The 17,330-nt window shown below is 38.7% G+C and overlaps 1 protein-coding gene across 1 annotated transcript; it reads left to right on the forward strand.

Annotated features, from left to right (window-relative positions):
* Positions 1–377: 377 nt before the first annotated feature.
* LOC118562704 (lysosomal thioesterase PPT2-A-like) lies at positions 378–16,766 on the forward strand. Its single transcript, XM_036135507.1, has 8 exons — positions 378–716; positions 3,937–4,090; positions 7,706–7,801; positions 7,912–8,019; positions 8,099–8,182; positions 9,644–9,728; positions 15,452–15,506; positions 15,907–16,766. Exons 1-8 carry the CDS (start codon positions 564–566, stop codon positions 16,048–16,050), a joined length of 879 nt encoding a protein of 292 aa, XP_035991400.1. The 5' UTR covers positions 378–563; the 3' UTR covers positions 16,051–16,766.
* The last annotated feature ends 564 nt before the right edge of the window (positions 16,767–17,330 follow it).

The following is a 17,330-nucleotide window of genomic DNA, read 5'->3' on the forward strand; positions in this document are numbered from 1 at the left end:
TTTTTAACATCCAAGTGGTTTAATAATGTCATATATTTCTAGTTTTTCAGAATCTCCTCTAAAGAAATGAGCTGTGCTCCGGAGCAACTATTCTCAATATGAGCCACATATTTTATTTATTTCATTATTTAGTCCGTGTCACTTTAAGATGGAAATCGTTTATTTCTAACCGCTAAATGAACTAAATGTGACACGGTCCGGTTGTTGGGGGGTAGAAGCAGCTGTCTGACTGAAAGTGAAAATTATTCATTTAAATGAACCTTTTGAACAAACATTAGCCCAATCTTCAGCAGCATGTAATTCTTGCTTATTTCCTTTCATATCTTCTTCTTCTTCATTCTCATGGAGTTGCCTCTAACATTTGTGATGGCCTGATGAACTCAGATTCACACAGTGGGTTGGTTCATTGCAGCATGGGTTGATTTCTGATGAAATAATGACAGAAAAAGGATGTGGTAAAATTAACACACCCACCGTAATAAATAGGAGGGAACCTGCATGTTCTCAAAGAATGCAAGCAGTCTCTCCTCAGATCTTCTGCTCCCGTGGATCCTCCAGCAGAAATGATGGCTCTGTGGACCAGCAGGGTTCCCCTGGCGGTGCTGCTGGTGCTACTGGCTGCACGCTGCACGGATGGATACAAGCCGGTCGTCATCGTTCACGGCATCTTCAACAAGCCCAAGCATTTTGAGACTCTCTCCACGTTCATTAAGAAGGTCAGTCTGCTCGGCTCCTCCGGACTGGATCACAGTCCAGAAGACTTTTGAATACTTAGTCATTACTGATAACCTACATTCATTTTTAAAAGTTATCAATTGCACACTTTGTTGCATTTTTTAGAACACTTTTATTTTTATTCCGTTCATTTTAAAAACAGCCTACTGTGCAAAAGTCTTGGTCCACCTACAATTCTTTCAACATTTTTTGCACAAATAGCCTTTAGACCAGGGGTCTTAAACTCATTGTGGTTTAGGGGCCGCATTCAGCTTAATCTGATCTCAAGAGGGCCACACGAGTAAACTCATTGCAAGATTAAATAGAACTAATAAAAGTGGACTTGTTGTTGTTTTTTGTATTAACTGAATTTCACTTTTACACAATACATTGTAAATAACCTCAGCGATTTTAAGAGAAGTATGTGCAATTTCAACAATTCTTTAACTCAGTTAAACATTTACTTGTGCATTATGCATAAGAACTGATCACAGTGATTGTACAACGTTAAAAAAAATTATTCAAATTTTTTGGAACTTAAAAACACTGTCCTGCATGACAAAAAACATAAAACAGATACAAATTAAGAAATGATTTAAAATCAATTTTCCACATCTGAAGCTCAGTGCTACCATCTGCTGATTAAAACACAGCGCCCCTCGTGGACAATATAGGAACTGCAGATTTTCAATTAAACGGAGTACATATTTTTTTCAATAATTGTTTTATCTTACTCTTTCTTTTATCTCCTCTTTCTTTCACCTTTTCTTTTTTTCTTCTTGTTCTTCCTTTCCTCTCCTACTTTCCCATTGTAGTGTCCATATTATTTGAGATATTCCCCGCATGAATCATGATAAATCTATGTTTGACACTCCTGCTTTAGACTTTCTTCTGCTCTTTGACGTTTATTTAGATCCACAGTTTTCCAGAGTTTCTGGAGGTCTTAGAAATTTTTTAATGAAGTTATTTTATTTTTGAAACACAAAAATATAGTAAAAACTTACCAATATAATGATTAATTTAGCCAAACATACATAAATACATATTAAAAGAATAAATACAATGTAATAGAATAATCATATAATAAAGAAATGGCTCTTTTCCAGACATTTAAATGTATCTATAGCTTTAAGTTTGCCAACATGTGGATTTAAGCTGTTTCACAACTATGGGGCAGCCACACCTTAACATCTTGGTTTGGATCCTAGAGCTGGAGAAACTTGCTGGTTGTGTTTGGTGAGGAGATACCAGCAGTGAGACTACATCACAGCAGTCCAGAAAAGATCTGATGAAAGCAGGAATAACCTTCTTCAGTTTCCATATTCACAAAGAATCCAAAGACTAAAACTAGCTTTTAGAGATGTAATTTCAGGAAAAAGATATTTCTCTGAATTTTACTGCGGTAAGATAAAAGTTATCCACAAAGCCCTCTAGGCATTAATTGTTAATTGTTGTTAATGTACTCTACTTTTTCCACTAACTGTTCATTTTAACATGCCTTGTATGTATGTTGTGTTTATGTGTTGTCTTTCAATGCTTCTACATCAACCTGCCATAGGACTGCAGATGAAATTAGCCTGCATGGCTAAATCTGGCATATTTACATGTTGAACCTTGTTGTGAGCATGTCAATGAATAATGAGTCCTATTTTAAATAAATAAACTCTAAAAAAAAAAGTTAGGGGTAGTGAGGAACACTTTTAGACTTCTGAAGCAGAGAAGATGGTGGAAACAGAGAGAGCTGATTGGCTGATCCACCTGAACAGAGAGAGCTGATTGGTTGATCCACCACCTGAACAGTGGAGGAAATGAGCACATAAACTTTTTTAAAGGGACAGTGTGTAACTAATTTGGATTTTAATTAGGAAAAATCAGGTATTGCTTTTATAAATACATATTCTGGCAAAGTCTAATAATCTCACATCAAAATTATTGTTCTCATAGCTTAGAATTTGTAGTTTATAAATACATAGGTGGCGGTGCACCCACTGGGAGGCGCCATGTTGCGTCACTATTTCTGATTTCAGAATCAGAAAGAGGACCAACTTGTAAGCCTTGTGCGTTTTCCCATATCTGTTTTCTATATGAAGACGTGCTGTTGGTGGAGGAGTAGAAAAGAAGCAAAGACGACCGTAGATCATTATATTTGCCGTTTTCAGTTGGAAATGGTGGACCATTCATCCTCTTTGTCCAGCGAGAGGGAAGAGAAAGTAACCAAGAAAATAAAAATAAGTAAGAACCAGGAGAAAACAAGAGTCTATATTGGTGTAGCTATTATTACCAGGTGGAGATAATTCATGAGGTAGAGGGGACGGATGCGGAGGTTGCAGGATTCCTGCTGGCCAGGTAAGTTCATGTAATACAACATGGAAGTTTATTTTTGGCTTTATGTCAGAAACAGGGCAGTGTGGTCCAGCAACTACTCTGTCCTCCTGGCAGAAATGGGTCATTTTGTTCGCCTCTCTCTCCCTCTCAGGGATGAAGGGTATGTATGTGTAGTCTGCGGAGGGATGTCGGCCGACCCGTTCACTGTCTGTAGTGCAGCAGCAAGACCGACCGGGTTTTTTTTTACTGGTTTTTATAGTTGATTATTTTAGAGCCCAAATAAGCAACTGTACATTCAGAAATGAGCCCAAGAAACGCGACTCAGGGAATTTACAAGCGACTTTAGAAAAAACAAGTGGACTTGGCAACAGTGCTAGAAACCATTTTACATGATAACCATAGATATTAGCTATTAGCAGTAGCTAACCATGGAGGACATGTTTACATTGTCACACTTATATTTCGAGGGTTCCATAGTAGCTATTGCTGCAAAGTCGTTTGTAATTCATTTAGTGCACCACTAGATGGTGCACCAGTGTGAAAATCGTACACCCTGGGGCTTTTCACAATCATACAATTATTAATATGTGAATAAAATAAACTTTATCATCCCCTTAGAGGGAAATTAACTACTTTAAACCCACTGACTTCTGTTTCCCTCCGATTTTCAAATTGTCAGACTCAGTTTTATTTTAGGGATCGAACATCTGGCAGATACAGATCAGCTAGAGCTGCTAGGATTATCTGTAATTAACTGTAATTACAGTTTTACTGACTCGTGTGTGTGTGTGTGTATATATATATATATATATATATATATATATATATATATATATATATATATATATATATAATCTTTCCACTCTGATTCCTGTTCTTTTACTGATTTGCATCCAGGTACATCCCGGCACCGAGGTGCATACCATTAGTCTCTACAACAACTTGGAGAGTCTGAAGCCGCTGTGGAGGCAGGTCCGAGACTTCAGAAAGGCCATCGAGGAGATCATGAACAAGTCTCCTAAAGGAGTCCATCTGCTGTGTTTCTCACAAGGTGATAAAGCACAAAATTGCATTAATCTAATGCCCAGACTGAGAGAACCAGATATTCAAACCTGATACAGATTTGCATTCTAAAAGGTTTATCATTAATCATAAAGCCTTGATACAGGCAGGCAAAACCTCTGCAGGAGTCTGAAGATGTTGAGAGCAAATATGCAGACAGACTAAGGCTCGGCAAGCTTTGTGGTTGTGAAAATGATCCATATCGTGTCCAGAAAACAGGGAGCCAATGAGATATACTTGGCTCCTTGTTTTCTGGACATGAGGTAAGACAGAGAAATCCAGAACTTGGTCAAAAATAGGCGAGACAGACAAAGAACTCTAGACATTTACTCACACCTGACTTTCAAAAATCTGGTATCATTTGCCTGATGAGCCTCAGCATGCAAAGAAACAGGTGTAGGGGGTTGACTTGGTTGCTGCAGCAGCAAAGCTCACAGATGCATATAATGATTTTGATTGCTGAGGTGCTGGAAAATGACAGAGCAGACAGACAGCTGAGCCAGAATCATGGAGATTGAGGCACAGCAGATAATGCAGGACAGAAACCTCAATAAAGTATTCATAGTACAGGGCAGTAAAAGACTGGGTGAGCTAAAAACTACCTTGGTTTTAGTATTACCCATAGGCCACCCTATTAAAGTCATGCTCTGTGCAGTTGGACAAAGAACATTCTGGTACACAAAGGTACATTTAGTGAAATCAATCACATTTGGTCAGGAGAGCGTATAGAAGTATGGGCAAACATTGATCCACAGACTGAACCTATTTATGCAGTCCAGCATTACAGACGTAAATATGTGTCCCTGAAAGCCATACATTAACTTTCAGAACCTGTCAAACATTAAGGTTCCTCTTTCAGGGTTAGAGTAGATTATGTTCACTGGCCAATTTAGTTTCTGCAAAAATGATTCTTGTAGCTCCTAAACTTGGTAGAACCAGAGAAAACAGGACAACTATGGCTGCAGATCAAGCCTCATCATGCACAGATTTCATTAATATTAGTGTAGGCCTATATATGCCCTTTCTCATAAGCTCCCATAGATTAGCCTGAATTTACCACATTATGGTAAAAACAGGGTAAATAAGTCTCTTCTCACATTCAAACATAAAAAAAAACATTTCCAGACACAAATGGAGATCTACATTCATCCATGGCTTCACATTCAGCACAGAGGGAGTACGGCCTGCTTAGTCAGGGTGGCCCAAGTCAGCTACACAGTAGTATCAACTACTACAGATAATTTTATGGTAGAGAACAAGTCGAGCTCTAAAGGACGTATTCTAGTCAAATCAAATCGGTTTAATTATATAGTGCCAATTTAAAGCACATGCCATTTCAAGGCACTTTACAGAGTCAATAAAATCATCCTGACAGATTAGTTAAAAGTTTTCAGTCTAAGGAAATCCAGCCGGTTCTCGATGCAACCTGCTGGATGAGCATGAAGCAACAGTTTCTAATCTCCTGGTTTTCCTCGTCTCGGCTTGCCCTTGTCGGACGACTCATCTGCTTCTATTTTCTGGACACGACCAGATGGCTGTTTCACAAAAGCAGAATTTAGAAAGCCAGGATAAGAGATAAAGCCAGGCTTGACTTAGCGCGATCGGAGCATCCTGGCTTTGTCCGTTTCATGAAGGCCAATCCAGGCTCAGGAAGTGTGACTAAGTAAAACCAGGTTTAAGTAATTCAGATAAATGCCCTCCCCCAGCTTTTTTCAGGAGACCATGAGGTCGATCATAGATTCACTGATGAGTTGTGTGCATCAAACTTCAAACCAAAGGAGCAACATCTTTTGATAAAGGCTGATGAGGAACTGAAGCACATCAGACTCATGAAAGGAAACACTGCTGCTATTACAAAGGAAAACACATTTATTTGGGCAAAAAAAAAAAAAAAAAAACACAGTTGCACCATTTTCTGTGATCTATCTTATTCTGTGACTCTAGAGGGCGCTGTTTCACTGACTCTTCCATAACTCCTGGAAGAAAAGCAGTAGAGCAGTATGGAGGGATGAAAGTTTTTCAGCAGACAGCCTTTGCAGAACAATGTTCACCTCACATCAGATTACCTCTAAGATTATTTCCATTAACAATTGTTGGGTCAGAGAGCCTTATGGGTTGTATAGTTTATTTCCTGTTGGGGCTGTGAGATGCATATTTTGTGCATATTTTATTTTTCATGGAAAATGGTGTAACACTGTATTTTATTTACAACACCTTTGCCTCTTTATTGTGATTTCTCTAACCCTCTCAACACATGCAATAGTGCATTAAAGACCTTTCTGTCAAACTCAGAACACCAGCAGTCTTCAAAAGCACAACTGAACATTAACAATACCCACATGGATAATTATAAAGTTTATAATGGTATGGGCTGCCATCATAATTTTAAAATAATAAAAGAACTTGACTGAATGTCAATATGTATCAGTGGTATTTTAATGCAGGCTGCTAAAAGAAAACAGAATCACAGACAAAACTCTGGTTTCTGGTCAGTGTGGCCAATGACTGAACAGAGAAGGCACCAGGATTAACTAAACCTGTCTTAAACCTGGCTGTCTGGAGCAGATAGATGCACAGAATAAATCACCATGGTAATTGATGTGTTACTGCTTTAGTGAAACCAAGTTCAGGTTTATTTCAGCCAGGATATCTGGAAAATCCCGGCTTAATCCACTATCTTGGATGTGTGAAATAGACCTCTGGACTAATCTTTCGACCTCGAACCATGCCTCGCTCGTCTGACCAGTCTGGCTGTCAGCTCTCATATTTATTTGTCAGCTCTCGCATTTGGCTCCCAGACCTGACCCCAGCCCCTCTGCCCATGACGTGTCGTCTCCTGCTGTGATCTGCCAGCTCTCAGCATGACCCAGCAGAAGAAGAGAGAGCTATCAATAACAAAGCAGACAAAGAATGTTGGACATCTACTAACACCAGGCTTTCAAATAATCTGGTACAGGCCGTCTGCAGATGACCTGTAATGAAAAGCAGTTCATCAGGTGAATGGAACAGGCGTCTGATGGGGCATCTAATGAGCTTGACTGCAGAGTTGAATGTGGGAGAATGTGCTGACAGCTGGGTCAGAACATCTGATCCTAAACATTTACAACAGTCCTGCCTTGAAGTAACGAACGCAAGGACCAATTTTTATGCATCCCACGTGTTCAGGAATCAAACTATCAACAGAAATATGCATAGGACATTATTTCATTCAAGCATATAAATGTGGCCCTAAGTAAAACCCAAGAGAATATATTAAAACAATTTTTAAAATAAAAAGACCAACATTTGTGAGTTTATTTGAGAACAACGTGCAGACAATTGCTAGATTCATGGACAGAATCAGGAACAGATTCAGGGATAAAATCAGGGACAGAATCAGGGACAGAATCAGGGACAGTTCAATCTCTACATCACAGAAATGCCCCCACCCTGTGGTGTGAGGATGTGCTCCATTTAGGGTTGGGACCCATATCTGATGTTTGTTGCTATGGAATCTGTCACACAAGTCAGATCGTCCCCATTCAGGTGGATTGATAAAATATTGCTTATAGCAATGATCACCTAGACTGATGTTTGCCTTATTTTGTCTATTTTCCTTTTTAAGGCGGTGTAATCTGTCGAGCAGTTCTCTCCACGTCTCCCAATCACAACGTGCACACATTCATCGGCCTGTCCTCTCCGCTGGCTGGACAGTACGGAGGTTAGATGTTTCCAAGTGTTTACGTGTCCAGATCTGCTCTTCTTCACACAAACTTCTATTATTTAAAGGATAATAAATACACAGCTGATGGTTTTGGTCTTTATTCATAGACACAGATTGCCTAAGGAAGGTATTTGCACACTATGCAAAGAAGACGGTTTATATCTTCTGCTACAACAAAGTGGGGCAAAAAATTTCTTTGTGCAACTACTGGAATGGTGAGTTTGGAGCAGAAAGTTTGGAGACTTTCTCTGTCAGCAGAGCATAAAACAAAGATTATGGTCTCTCTCTGTGCAGACCCTCACCATAGAGCCGGCTACCTGAGGGGCAACACCTTCCTGCCGCTGATAAATGGTGAAAAACCTCACAAGTTCATGAAAGGTAGTAAAAGATGGCACCTTTATTATTCATTAATTATGTAAATGTATCCTGTACTCACAGCATAGTGTCTTGCATTAGTTTCTTTAATGCAAAATAAAATAATCAGTGGAACAGGATTGTTCTTTAAAGAGGAATATTGCATAAAGACTGATTCTGTTACCAATATGATTCTGTTATAAACATTTGTGTACATATATCTAGGTCTTTGCCAGAATACAGACAATTTTAGTAGGCTAAATCCTCATGAGGCGTCCTGAAATTGGGGCCGGCCCACCAACATTTGTTTAAAGAATGACCATCTGAAATCGTTTGCACATGCCCAGAGAGCTGTGGGGCACAAATACTACCATAAGCTTTATACACATATAATGTCTATGAACACTAAAGCTCCAAGCTTAGATCGTCCAGCTGAAATACTGGAGTTGCACGTTAGGTTTACGTTGTGTCATTTACGCTGATTACAGCCATCCAGTATTGGTTATCCTTGCTAGATATTAAGAGAAAAAAATGAATGAGGTATATTTTTTTTACCTCTTGAACAAAAAATAGAGATTAAACGTTTAGGACCTCACCAACCAGTGGATTTTAACTTTGTTCAAACCTTTTAACACCGAATGTTTCTTTTAAAGAAAACATAGCTAACGGCAAGTGTGGCTAGAAAATCGCTGTTCTGCTTTCACTGGTGAGGGACCCTTTATTTCTAATTTCATGTACACAACAATTTCCTTTTCAAACTACATTTATATAAAATGTAATTTCTAGCATGATGGTTTGTGCTATTTGATCTAGTTCATTTAAAATTGATCAAAGTCAGGTTGCATGCATCAGACAAATTACTTGCTGTTAATAGATGTAGAGTTTAACTTATAATGCCACAGTCTCCACTGATATCTACTCCATCGACCATGACAATAGCAGTTGATCCTCATTTTCTTAGCTGCTGAATGCATCTTGTGTGTTCCTGAAATCATGGCTACCCACTATTAGCCAGACAGTAGCTGTTAAATGTTGTAAGCGCTAAACCACCCCCGGCTTTTAGCCAGAAGTGAAACAGGATGATTTATCTGAGTTCAATCATGCAACCGCTTTACAAAATGGTATAAAATATTTGGACTGATGTGAATATTTGAGTTAATTTGAAGAGCCATGAAATTGTTAAAGACCGGCAATAGAATCCTGGCTTGATTAAGGATGACAGGTGTAACTGATGAGAAGGTGGAGTGGAGAACTGGGGTGTATGGAAGGCGGAGAGTGCCATGGATGTCCATGGTGCAGCAGGCAAAGCTGCACCATGACAGTCCAGGTTGTACGCCGCCTCTCACCCATTGACAGCTGGAGATAGGCACCAGCACCCCTCGTGGCCCCACAAGGGATAGCTGTGTGAAAATGGATGGATGGATGGGTGTATGGATGGATAAAACAACACTTTAATCTTATCTTATCTGCATATCCTTTCCTCAGAATGGAGGGAAAACTTCCTGCGCATCAAGAAGATGGTGCTGATTGGAGGTCCAGATGATGGGGTCATCACTCCGTGGCAATCCAGGTCTCACCAATTTCAGAAATGTTTTAATTAATTGTCTCATTACCTGCTAAACTGAGCGGAGGATCAGCATAACACATACAAATAACCTTATTAGATCTTCATCAAGAAAATAGAGAAACAGCCACTCGTAGTTTTGTTTTACAGCATGAATTTTTTACCATAGATAATCTGATGTATCTCAACAATGCAGAGAGAAAAAAAAAGTTGAGCAGGTCATCTGGACGGCATCTTCTTTGTTGAAACATTTTCTCTCTTCTCTGAGAGATTTCAACAGTCTGAGGAGTTTCAGGTAAACTCTTAAAGCCTTATAAGCAGTACCTTCGCATAAGGATGAACAAGTTTAACTGGGACAATCAAAACTGGTTGTTTATATGCAAAAGAGGACCATCAGCCTAGAAACCGATTGTTAGTGCTCTGACATCATTGTCCCCAGGGGCCTCAGTCATGCTTGCAATAACAACATTGTAAGAGGCAGCCCCCACCGCTGTTTAACGATGGTTTCTACTAGGGGTGGGCGATATGAAGAAAACCTAATATCTCGATATCTTTGGGCTATATCACAATACACGATATATATCGCGATATGTTCAAATACCCTTGAATAACAAATGTTTTTAGCCAAATAGTGCCTAAAGTTGCATTGGCATATCTCTTATTAACGTGTCAATTTTTTTGTTTGAAAAATTGATTGCAAAATAAGAATGAATTTAAAATGTTTTATTTTAGCCGTCTTTTTTCCACCACAGCTGCACATAGAAGCGTTTCACAAATTACAATATTGTCACATTAAAGCTCTTTCATGGTCAACACTGGACCTTAAAAAACAGAACATCCCAGTGGCAATAAGGAACACCAAGGAAAAATCTGACACAAAATAAACCTGAAATAAAAGGTATCATAAAAATGTGACAGTCCCAAAAACAAAAGCTTGTATTGTTACTATAAAATCAACTGACCAGTCACAGGTACATATTCAGAGCATCACAAAAATATTTCCGTTGCTCTTTAGGTGCTGGGAAAATTTAAACAAACGTTTTTTTTTTGTCATATGGTATTTAGCAAAAGAAGACGCCAGTTTCAACAGTTTTATGGCTGGTTTAATTTCTGGTTTGGAGGAGGAGCGAGTGATGTGTTCACAGCATGTGGGAAAAACTAAACTCACAGTGAATTAAATACAGCGGCTCAGTCTTGCCATAAAAATTTACATGCGATTGTCGCGATAAAGTAATTTTAAGTATCGCGCGGAGGAAAACTTGAAATACATCGAGGATACTCGATATATCGCCCACCCCTAGTTTCTACCCACAAAGGGGTCTGCCCAATAGTCCGACAGTCCCACCAGTCTCATATAGTCGGATGAGGCATTAGTCCGACAACCCAGTTTCAAGATGAAAAAAATTAGCTTGGTCTTTAGTATTAACTCTTAGCAGACCTATAATTTGACAAGATTCATGCGCTAGGCCTATGCCCAAATTCATCTTATCTGTATCAGCAGTTAACATGCCTAGTACTCTCTGATGGCATTAGATTGAACTACATGGTGAGTCCATGGCGAAGAAGACTAAACTTTTCCCACATTAGACAGAACGATCATGACTTGTGCCTTAGGTTGTCGGGTTAGGTTAGGGTTAAATGTCTCGATGGTCTTCCCCTAAATCAGTCGTTTGACTGAAAAAGTTTGGTGTAGGAAGCCAAAGGCAGGGCACGGGCAGAGAGAGAGAGAGAGATTGTTTTTTGTTTCAGTAAAAAATTAACTTTGGAATAATAATTTTATTTATTATATCATTCTATTCCAGTGAGAATCAACTTTGGAATGATGATAGATAATTGTATTACAGGGAAAATTAAATTTGGAAATGATTTTCTTTTAGTAAATATTGGTCTTGCTGGCTAAAAACCTTCATTCCAGGGAGAAAATAGCTTTGGAAAGGTATTTTATTTTGATAAATCTTAGTGTTGTTGAATAAATGCCTCTGTTCCAGGGAGAAATAACTTTGGAGAGGGCTTTTATTTTGGTAAATATCTTATTGAATTGATACCTCTGTTCCAGGGAGAAATAGCTTTGAAGAGGTTTAATTTAATTGGGGACACTTGGGTTTGTCGTCCTTAGTTTGGGATAATTGTTAGGATTAGGGCCTTAATTGGAGAGGGTGGGTTAGGGTTGTTGAACTATTGGGTTGTCGGACTAATGCTATGCACCCGTTCACAAAATGGCTGCCTTTACTCCAACATAAAACCGACATTTCATTTCATTTAAACCAACATTCCTCTCTGTCCAGAATGAGAACATCTTCATCCCTGAATGAGGGAATGCAGGCCTGCAGATGAGTGTAAACCATATAATCTTGGCCTGAAGTAATGATGTTGCTCTTCTTTGCTGGGCCATCCTTTTGGCCAATGGCTGCTTTGTTTCTCCGACCTACTGGGACTATTATCAGCAACTTTAGGCTTGTTCATTTATTCTGTTTACAAGGTAGAGGTAATAGAGCTGGTTGCTTGTTTCTCTCTAAAGAACTGGCATACAGCACACACTCACTCACTATGTTTTTTTCGAAGATGCCGCAGCCTGGGCACAGAATATTAATTCTCCTCAAAAGCTTCCACTGCCATGTAAAGTAGGGTGACCAGACGTCCCCGATTTCCGGGGACTGTCCCCGTTTTGGACCACCTGTCCCCGGCTAAAGCTGTCCCCGGAAATGTCCCCGATTTTACCGAGGGGGAGTAAGTGTTGCGGTAACTGCGTGCGCTGCGCGCACCACTAGATGGCGGTAATGATCCTTTTGGATGTCAGATGCCATTAAAACACGAAGAAGAAGAAGAGAAGAAGAAGAAGAAGAAGAAGAGCGCACCACTTTTAAAACAGAAGAAGAAGAAGTGAAAATTCGTTGTCACAAGGGGAGCTGCCCTGTGTCATGGTAAGTATTTAGATCGGGCTGATCCTGTGATAAATGTTTGGTTTTTGTTCAGGTTAAAAATTATCAATAAAAAGTAAGACAAGACCACGAGTTGCTGCTCACATCAGTAAAAGACACTCAGATAAAATGTAACAGAATAATTGAAAACTCTTTGTAAACTGCTAAACTGGTACGCTGGTTCTCCAGGGATCAACAAGAGTTCTTCTAAAGATGTTTTAGAACTGATTGGTGACCTTTAGTTTATATTTCATATAGTTAGAAGTAGAGTTATTACTAGTTGTTTTGCTGATTTATGAGCATAGACTTCCAGGCTTAGGTTTAGCTTTTCTACTGCTCACTTTGGATATATGAAAGCTCCTCATGAAAAAATAGGAGTCAGTAACAGGAGAACTGAATGGGAAAAGATCTACATGATCTGAGAACGATGGAGGAAGAGATAACCACCTGTTTAATGTCCATTTATTATGTTGTTTTTGCTTGTAGCTCCTAATATTGTGGTAATTAGATTTGTAATATTTAATTAGATGATATAATAATAAAAATAATAATTGGAAGTTTTCATGTTGTACATTCTAATGTTTTTGGAACTGATTTTAATTATATAATGTCTGTTTTAGAATAATGTAAGATTGATACAAGAGGAGAGAGGAAGAGGATAGGAAGTCAGAAAGGAGATTAAATGGGTGGAGGAAAATGGGAACATTGATGGAAAGAACACTTGATGAGAAGAGATAAAATTTTACTTAGAGTATTATTAAAGTTCAAGTGATAAAGCGTTGACATGATTTAAGTGATAAAGTAACGTATTGAGTAATGTAGTGTGCAAAGTTTGCTATGTAAAACAGAGTGACTCAAGTTTGAGTTGAGAAGCCTAATTGTCTGAGGATATAACCTCTTTCTGAGTCTCTGCACTGAACATGAGTTTCACTGCACTTCCCTAGCTGTGGCAGAAAGAAGAGGCAGATTAGTTGTATTTTTTCTTGTGTCTTAAAAATGTCTGTTCTGCCCATAATAAATCCTCTTCTCCTCTTATTTTATCCAGACCTCTGGATACCGGGGCTGATGGCTCTTCAGACACAGAAGGCCTTGAAGAAACCAGAGATGATCTCATGTTAGCGACTCACTGACCGGAGTTAACTCACCTTATAGGAGCAAACAATATACTGGCACATCAACTACTACCATACACATAATGTAGTTATACACACGTTGTGTAAGTTTATACATGCTCATGCTGCACACTGATCCAAGGGGTCTCCAAGTCTATGCCTTTGTTTCACCTCACATCACCACAACCCATTTTCTTGTCCCAAACAGGCTCCATGCACAGCTCCACTTCTTCCTGAAGCGCAGCAGCTCCTGATTAATCCAGGTGTGTCTGACTTCAGTAACCAGCCAGACACACCTGGATTAATCAATTTGTCCAGTAAAGAAAGAAAGGAAACAAAAGAGCTGCTGAGGTTCAGGAAGTAGTGGAGCTGTGCTTATAGCCCATTATGGAAAAAAATGAATCTGCTTATTTGAGATGCACAGGCCCCTGATGTGGCCAGGTGACAATAAGAAACATGTATCACCGTTTACCTGCGGGCTTGACCTCTACTTCTTTTTGATGTTAATGCAGAAAACCTATTGCTCATAGGTATGTAGACATGAGCAGAATAAGTATTTGTTGCACTTTTTTAAAAGGTGGAGGAACTCTGTCTTCACAGAAGGCCACAGTCTAAATGTTTGTATTTTCTGATTTTTCTTTTCCTCATGTCACTCTCCCCTTAGGAGGTGGCAGAGCTCTTTGGGCTACACAAAATTGAAAAACCCTGCTAACCACCTTAGACCCCTCCACTCCCACCCCCACCACTTTGCCCCAACCCAAAGACACAGTTCTAGTTTTCTATTAATTTATTTATTTATCTATTTATTTATTAATTTTATTAATCTTAGGATATACTAAAAGTGTTGAGCGGCACATTCCTGGCTTTTACACTTGATTTTTGTTGTTTTAAATATTAATAAATATGTAAAAATAAATGAAACCATTACTGTCCCCGTTTCCTAATTTCATCTTGATGAGATGTATTGTTTTATATGTACGAGCAAGAAATGTCCCCAGATTTGATTTCAGAAATCTGGTCACCTTAATGTAAAGTTAGTTTAAAAGCAATTTATACTTAGCTAAACCAGCTGTCCCCTGAAACATGCAGTGCTGTTCATGTCTGCCAAGCGCCGTGTGTGTGCTTGCAGCACCTTTTGTCTGAAGATGTGTGACACAGACTGACAGCTGGTGGTTAGCAGTTAGCGTTAGCTTCCTTGAGTGTCCTTATTTATCATCAGTTTAAACATAGCAAAGCTAATTTTGTCATTTGAGGAATATGAGGTAACGAAGCAAACGTTTGGGTTAGCAGTGTCCACCTCTGAAAATACGAGCAACAGCCTTGTCCTGCGCAAAATATGTTTATGGAAGCCATTTTGGTGTAGAGAATCCGTTGTTAAACAGTCCAATTGTTGGCCTTATACAATGCTGTTATTGCAAGCATGACCGAGCCCCCTGGAAACAATAGCTGGACATCAGAGCGTTAATGATTGGTTGGTAGCCTGATGATCCTCTTTTGCATGTGAGCAACTAGTTTTGATTGCCACAGCTTAACTTGTTGATCCGCCACAACTTATAAGGCTGAGATTACTTGAAACTCTTCAGGCTGAAGAAGTATCTTAGAGAAGAGACGAAACGTTTGAACAAAGATAAAAAGGTTCTGAAAACAGGGTTTTCAGAACCTTTTAACAAGAAATAACTGGTTCTTCCTTTCTGCACAGCCACTACGGGTTTTATGACGCCAGCGAAGATGTTGTGGAAATGAGGAACCAGGAGGTAGGTGTCAAACTGTTCTTTTCTGCTATCAGTTGATGAGACTTTTGACTACTTCAACTGAAATCAATATTGTGTGATAAGAAATAATGATTTTAGGCTAAAACATCCTTTTATGTGGGAAGAAATCTGTGTTTTATGAAGATTATGAGGAGCTGGGTCACCTTGGCCATGTTCCTGGAGGCTAAAGCTGGACTTTCAGTGGGTTTGTGTTGCATCAGTCAGAGAAAGGCTTCCTTTAGTAGGAAAGCTTTAATGAAAACGAACCTGGAAAACCTGTATAAATGTATCAGAGCTTAACAGCTCCACAAACAGCTCAGCTGATGTTATTAAAACCTGTCAGACTCAACAGTTTTATATTTAAACGCAGGAAATGTGTTTCTGTCTTCTTCTCCTCTGACAGTTTTACAAGCGCGACACGTTTGGTCTGAGGACGCTGGACGCTCGCGGTGACGTGTCGGTGTGCGTTCAGTCCGGCGTGGAGCACACACACTGGCACTCCAACATCACCGTGTTCACCAACTGCATAGAGAAATGGCTCATATGAAAGTGCCTCAACACACACTAAAATGTGCTAAAGTTTAAAACATGTAAGCTTTTAAATTCAGCTGGTACTAAATTAAGACCATAAATGCTCAACACAGAGAATGTGGCGACATCTAGTGGTAAAACTGAAGATTGCAACCAAATAGACTATTTTCCTTGCCTTTGTAAACTTCATGCTTTGTTGATTTTTTGCAACCTAAAATCTGTAATGATATCTAGTTCAACATTACTCCAACTTTCCTAATTAATCCTATGTTTCTGCAGACATTTATAATAATAGAAAAAAGTATTTTAACTCTCATTTCATTGCCTTTTTTAAATTTGTCAATAGGAAAGGAAAGCTTTTCTATGATCAATACAATTTAATGCCAAATTAAAAATGTTGCATAGTACCTGAATGAATTCATGAAGTTTTCTGAATTTTATTTCATTCTGAATTTTATTTCATTGTTTCTGACCTGACAGAAGGTCTTTATTGGGTCAAAATGTATATTCTGACTTAGAATGTTTTGACCTAAAATTATATTTTACAAAAAATTATGTAGGTCTTCAGTTTTATTGTATTTCATATTAATTCTTTCATTGTTTATTTTGTTTTGTACCCAGCTGGATTAAAAGACACCCTTATGATGACAAATGATACGATTTTTAAGTTGAGTTAAATGTAAGTGCTTTGATTTTACAGATTCTGCCAATAAAAACTTCACTCTTCTACGACTAAAGATTTTTAAAGGGAAAAATTTAGCATTTTGGTATATTTACCATTGATATCTTTTTCAATTGAATTAAATTTTATTTATTATGTAGCACCAATTCACAACACATGTCATCTCAAGGCACCTTAGTCAAATTCAAAGTCAAATTCAATCAAATACAGATTAGTAAAACAGTTTCCTATCAAAGGAAACCCAGTAGAATTTAAAATTCTTCTTCTAATGTATAAAGCCCTTAATAATGAAGCTCCATCATATATCAGAGCTCTGATTACCCCGTATGTTCCTAACAGAGCACTTCGCTCTCAGACTGCAGGTCTGCTGGTGGTTCCTAGAGTCCCTAAATGATAAATGGACTGGACTTATATAGCGCTTTTGCAGTCATACTGACCACTCAAAGCACTGTAAAGAGCTACATTCACCCAAACTCACTCACTAACACGCATACATTTGTACACCAATACACAGATTGGTGGGCAAAGTTAAGTGAAGTTAAGTGCCTTGCAAGACAACTACTCAACCCATCAAGTTACAGTAGAATGCTACTCTAAAAGTAGAATGGGAGGCA

Source organism: Fundulus heteroclitus, chromosome 3, assembly GCF_011125445.2.
Source record: "Fundulus heteroclitus isolate FHET01 chromosome 3, MU-UCD_Fhet_4.1, whole genome shotgun sequence".
NCBI lineage: Eukaryota > Metazoa > Chordata > Actinopteri > Cyprinodontiformes > Fundulidae > Fundulus > Fundulus heteroclitus.

Excerpts from the sequence above, each read along its gene's own strand:
- LOC118562704 (XM_036135507.1), top strand. The coding sequence starts at position 564 with ATGATGGCTCTGTGGACCAGCAGGGTTCCCCTGGCGGTGCTGCTGGTG. Across the intron at positions 8,020-8,098 it reads TTTGTGCAACTACTGGAATG|ACCCTCACCATAGAGCCGGC; the intron begins GTGAGTTTGGAG and ends CTCTCTGTGCAG. Across the intron at positions 8,183-9,643 it reads ACCTCACAAGTTCATGAAAG|AATGGAGGGAAAACTTCCTG; the intron begins GTAGTAAAAGAT and ends TCCTTTCCTCAG.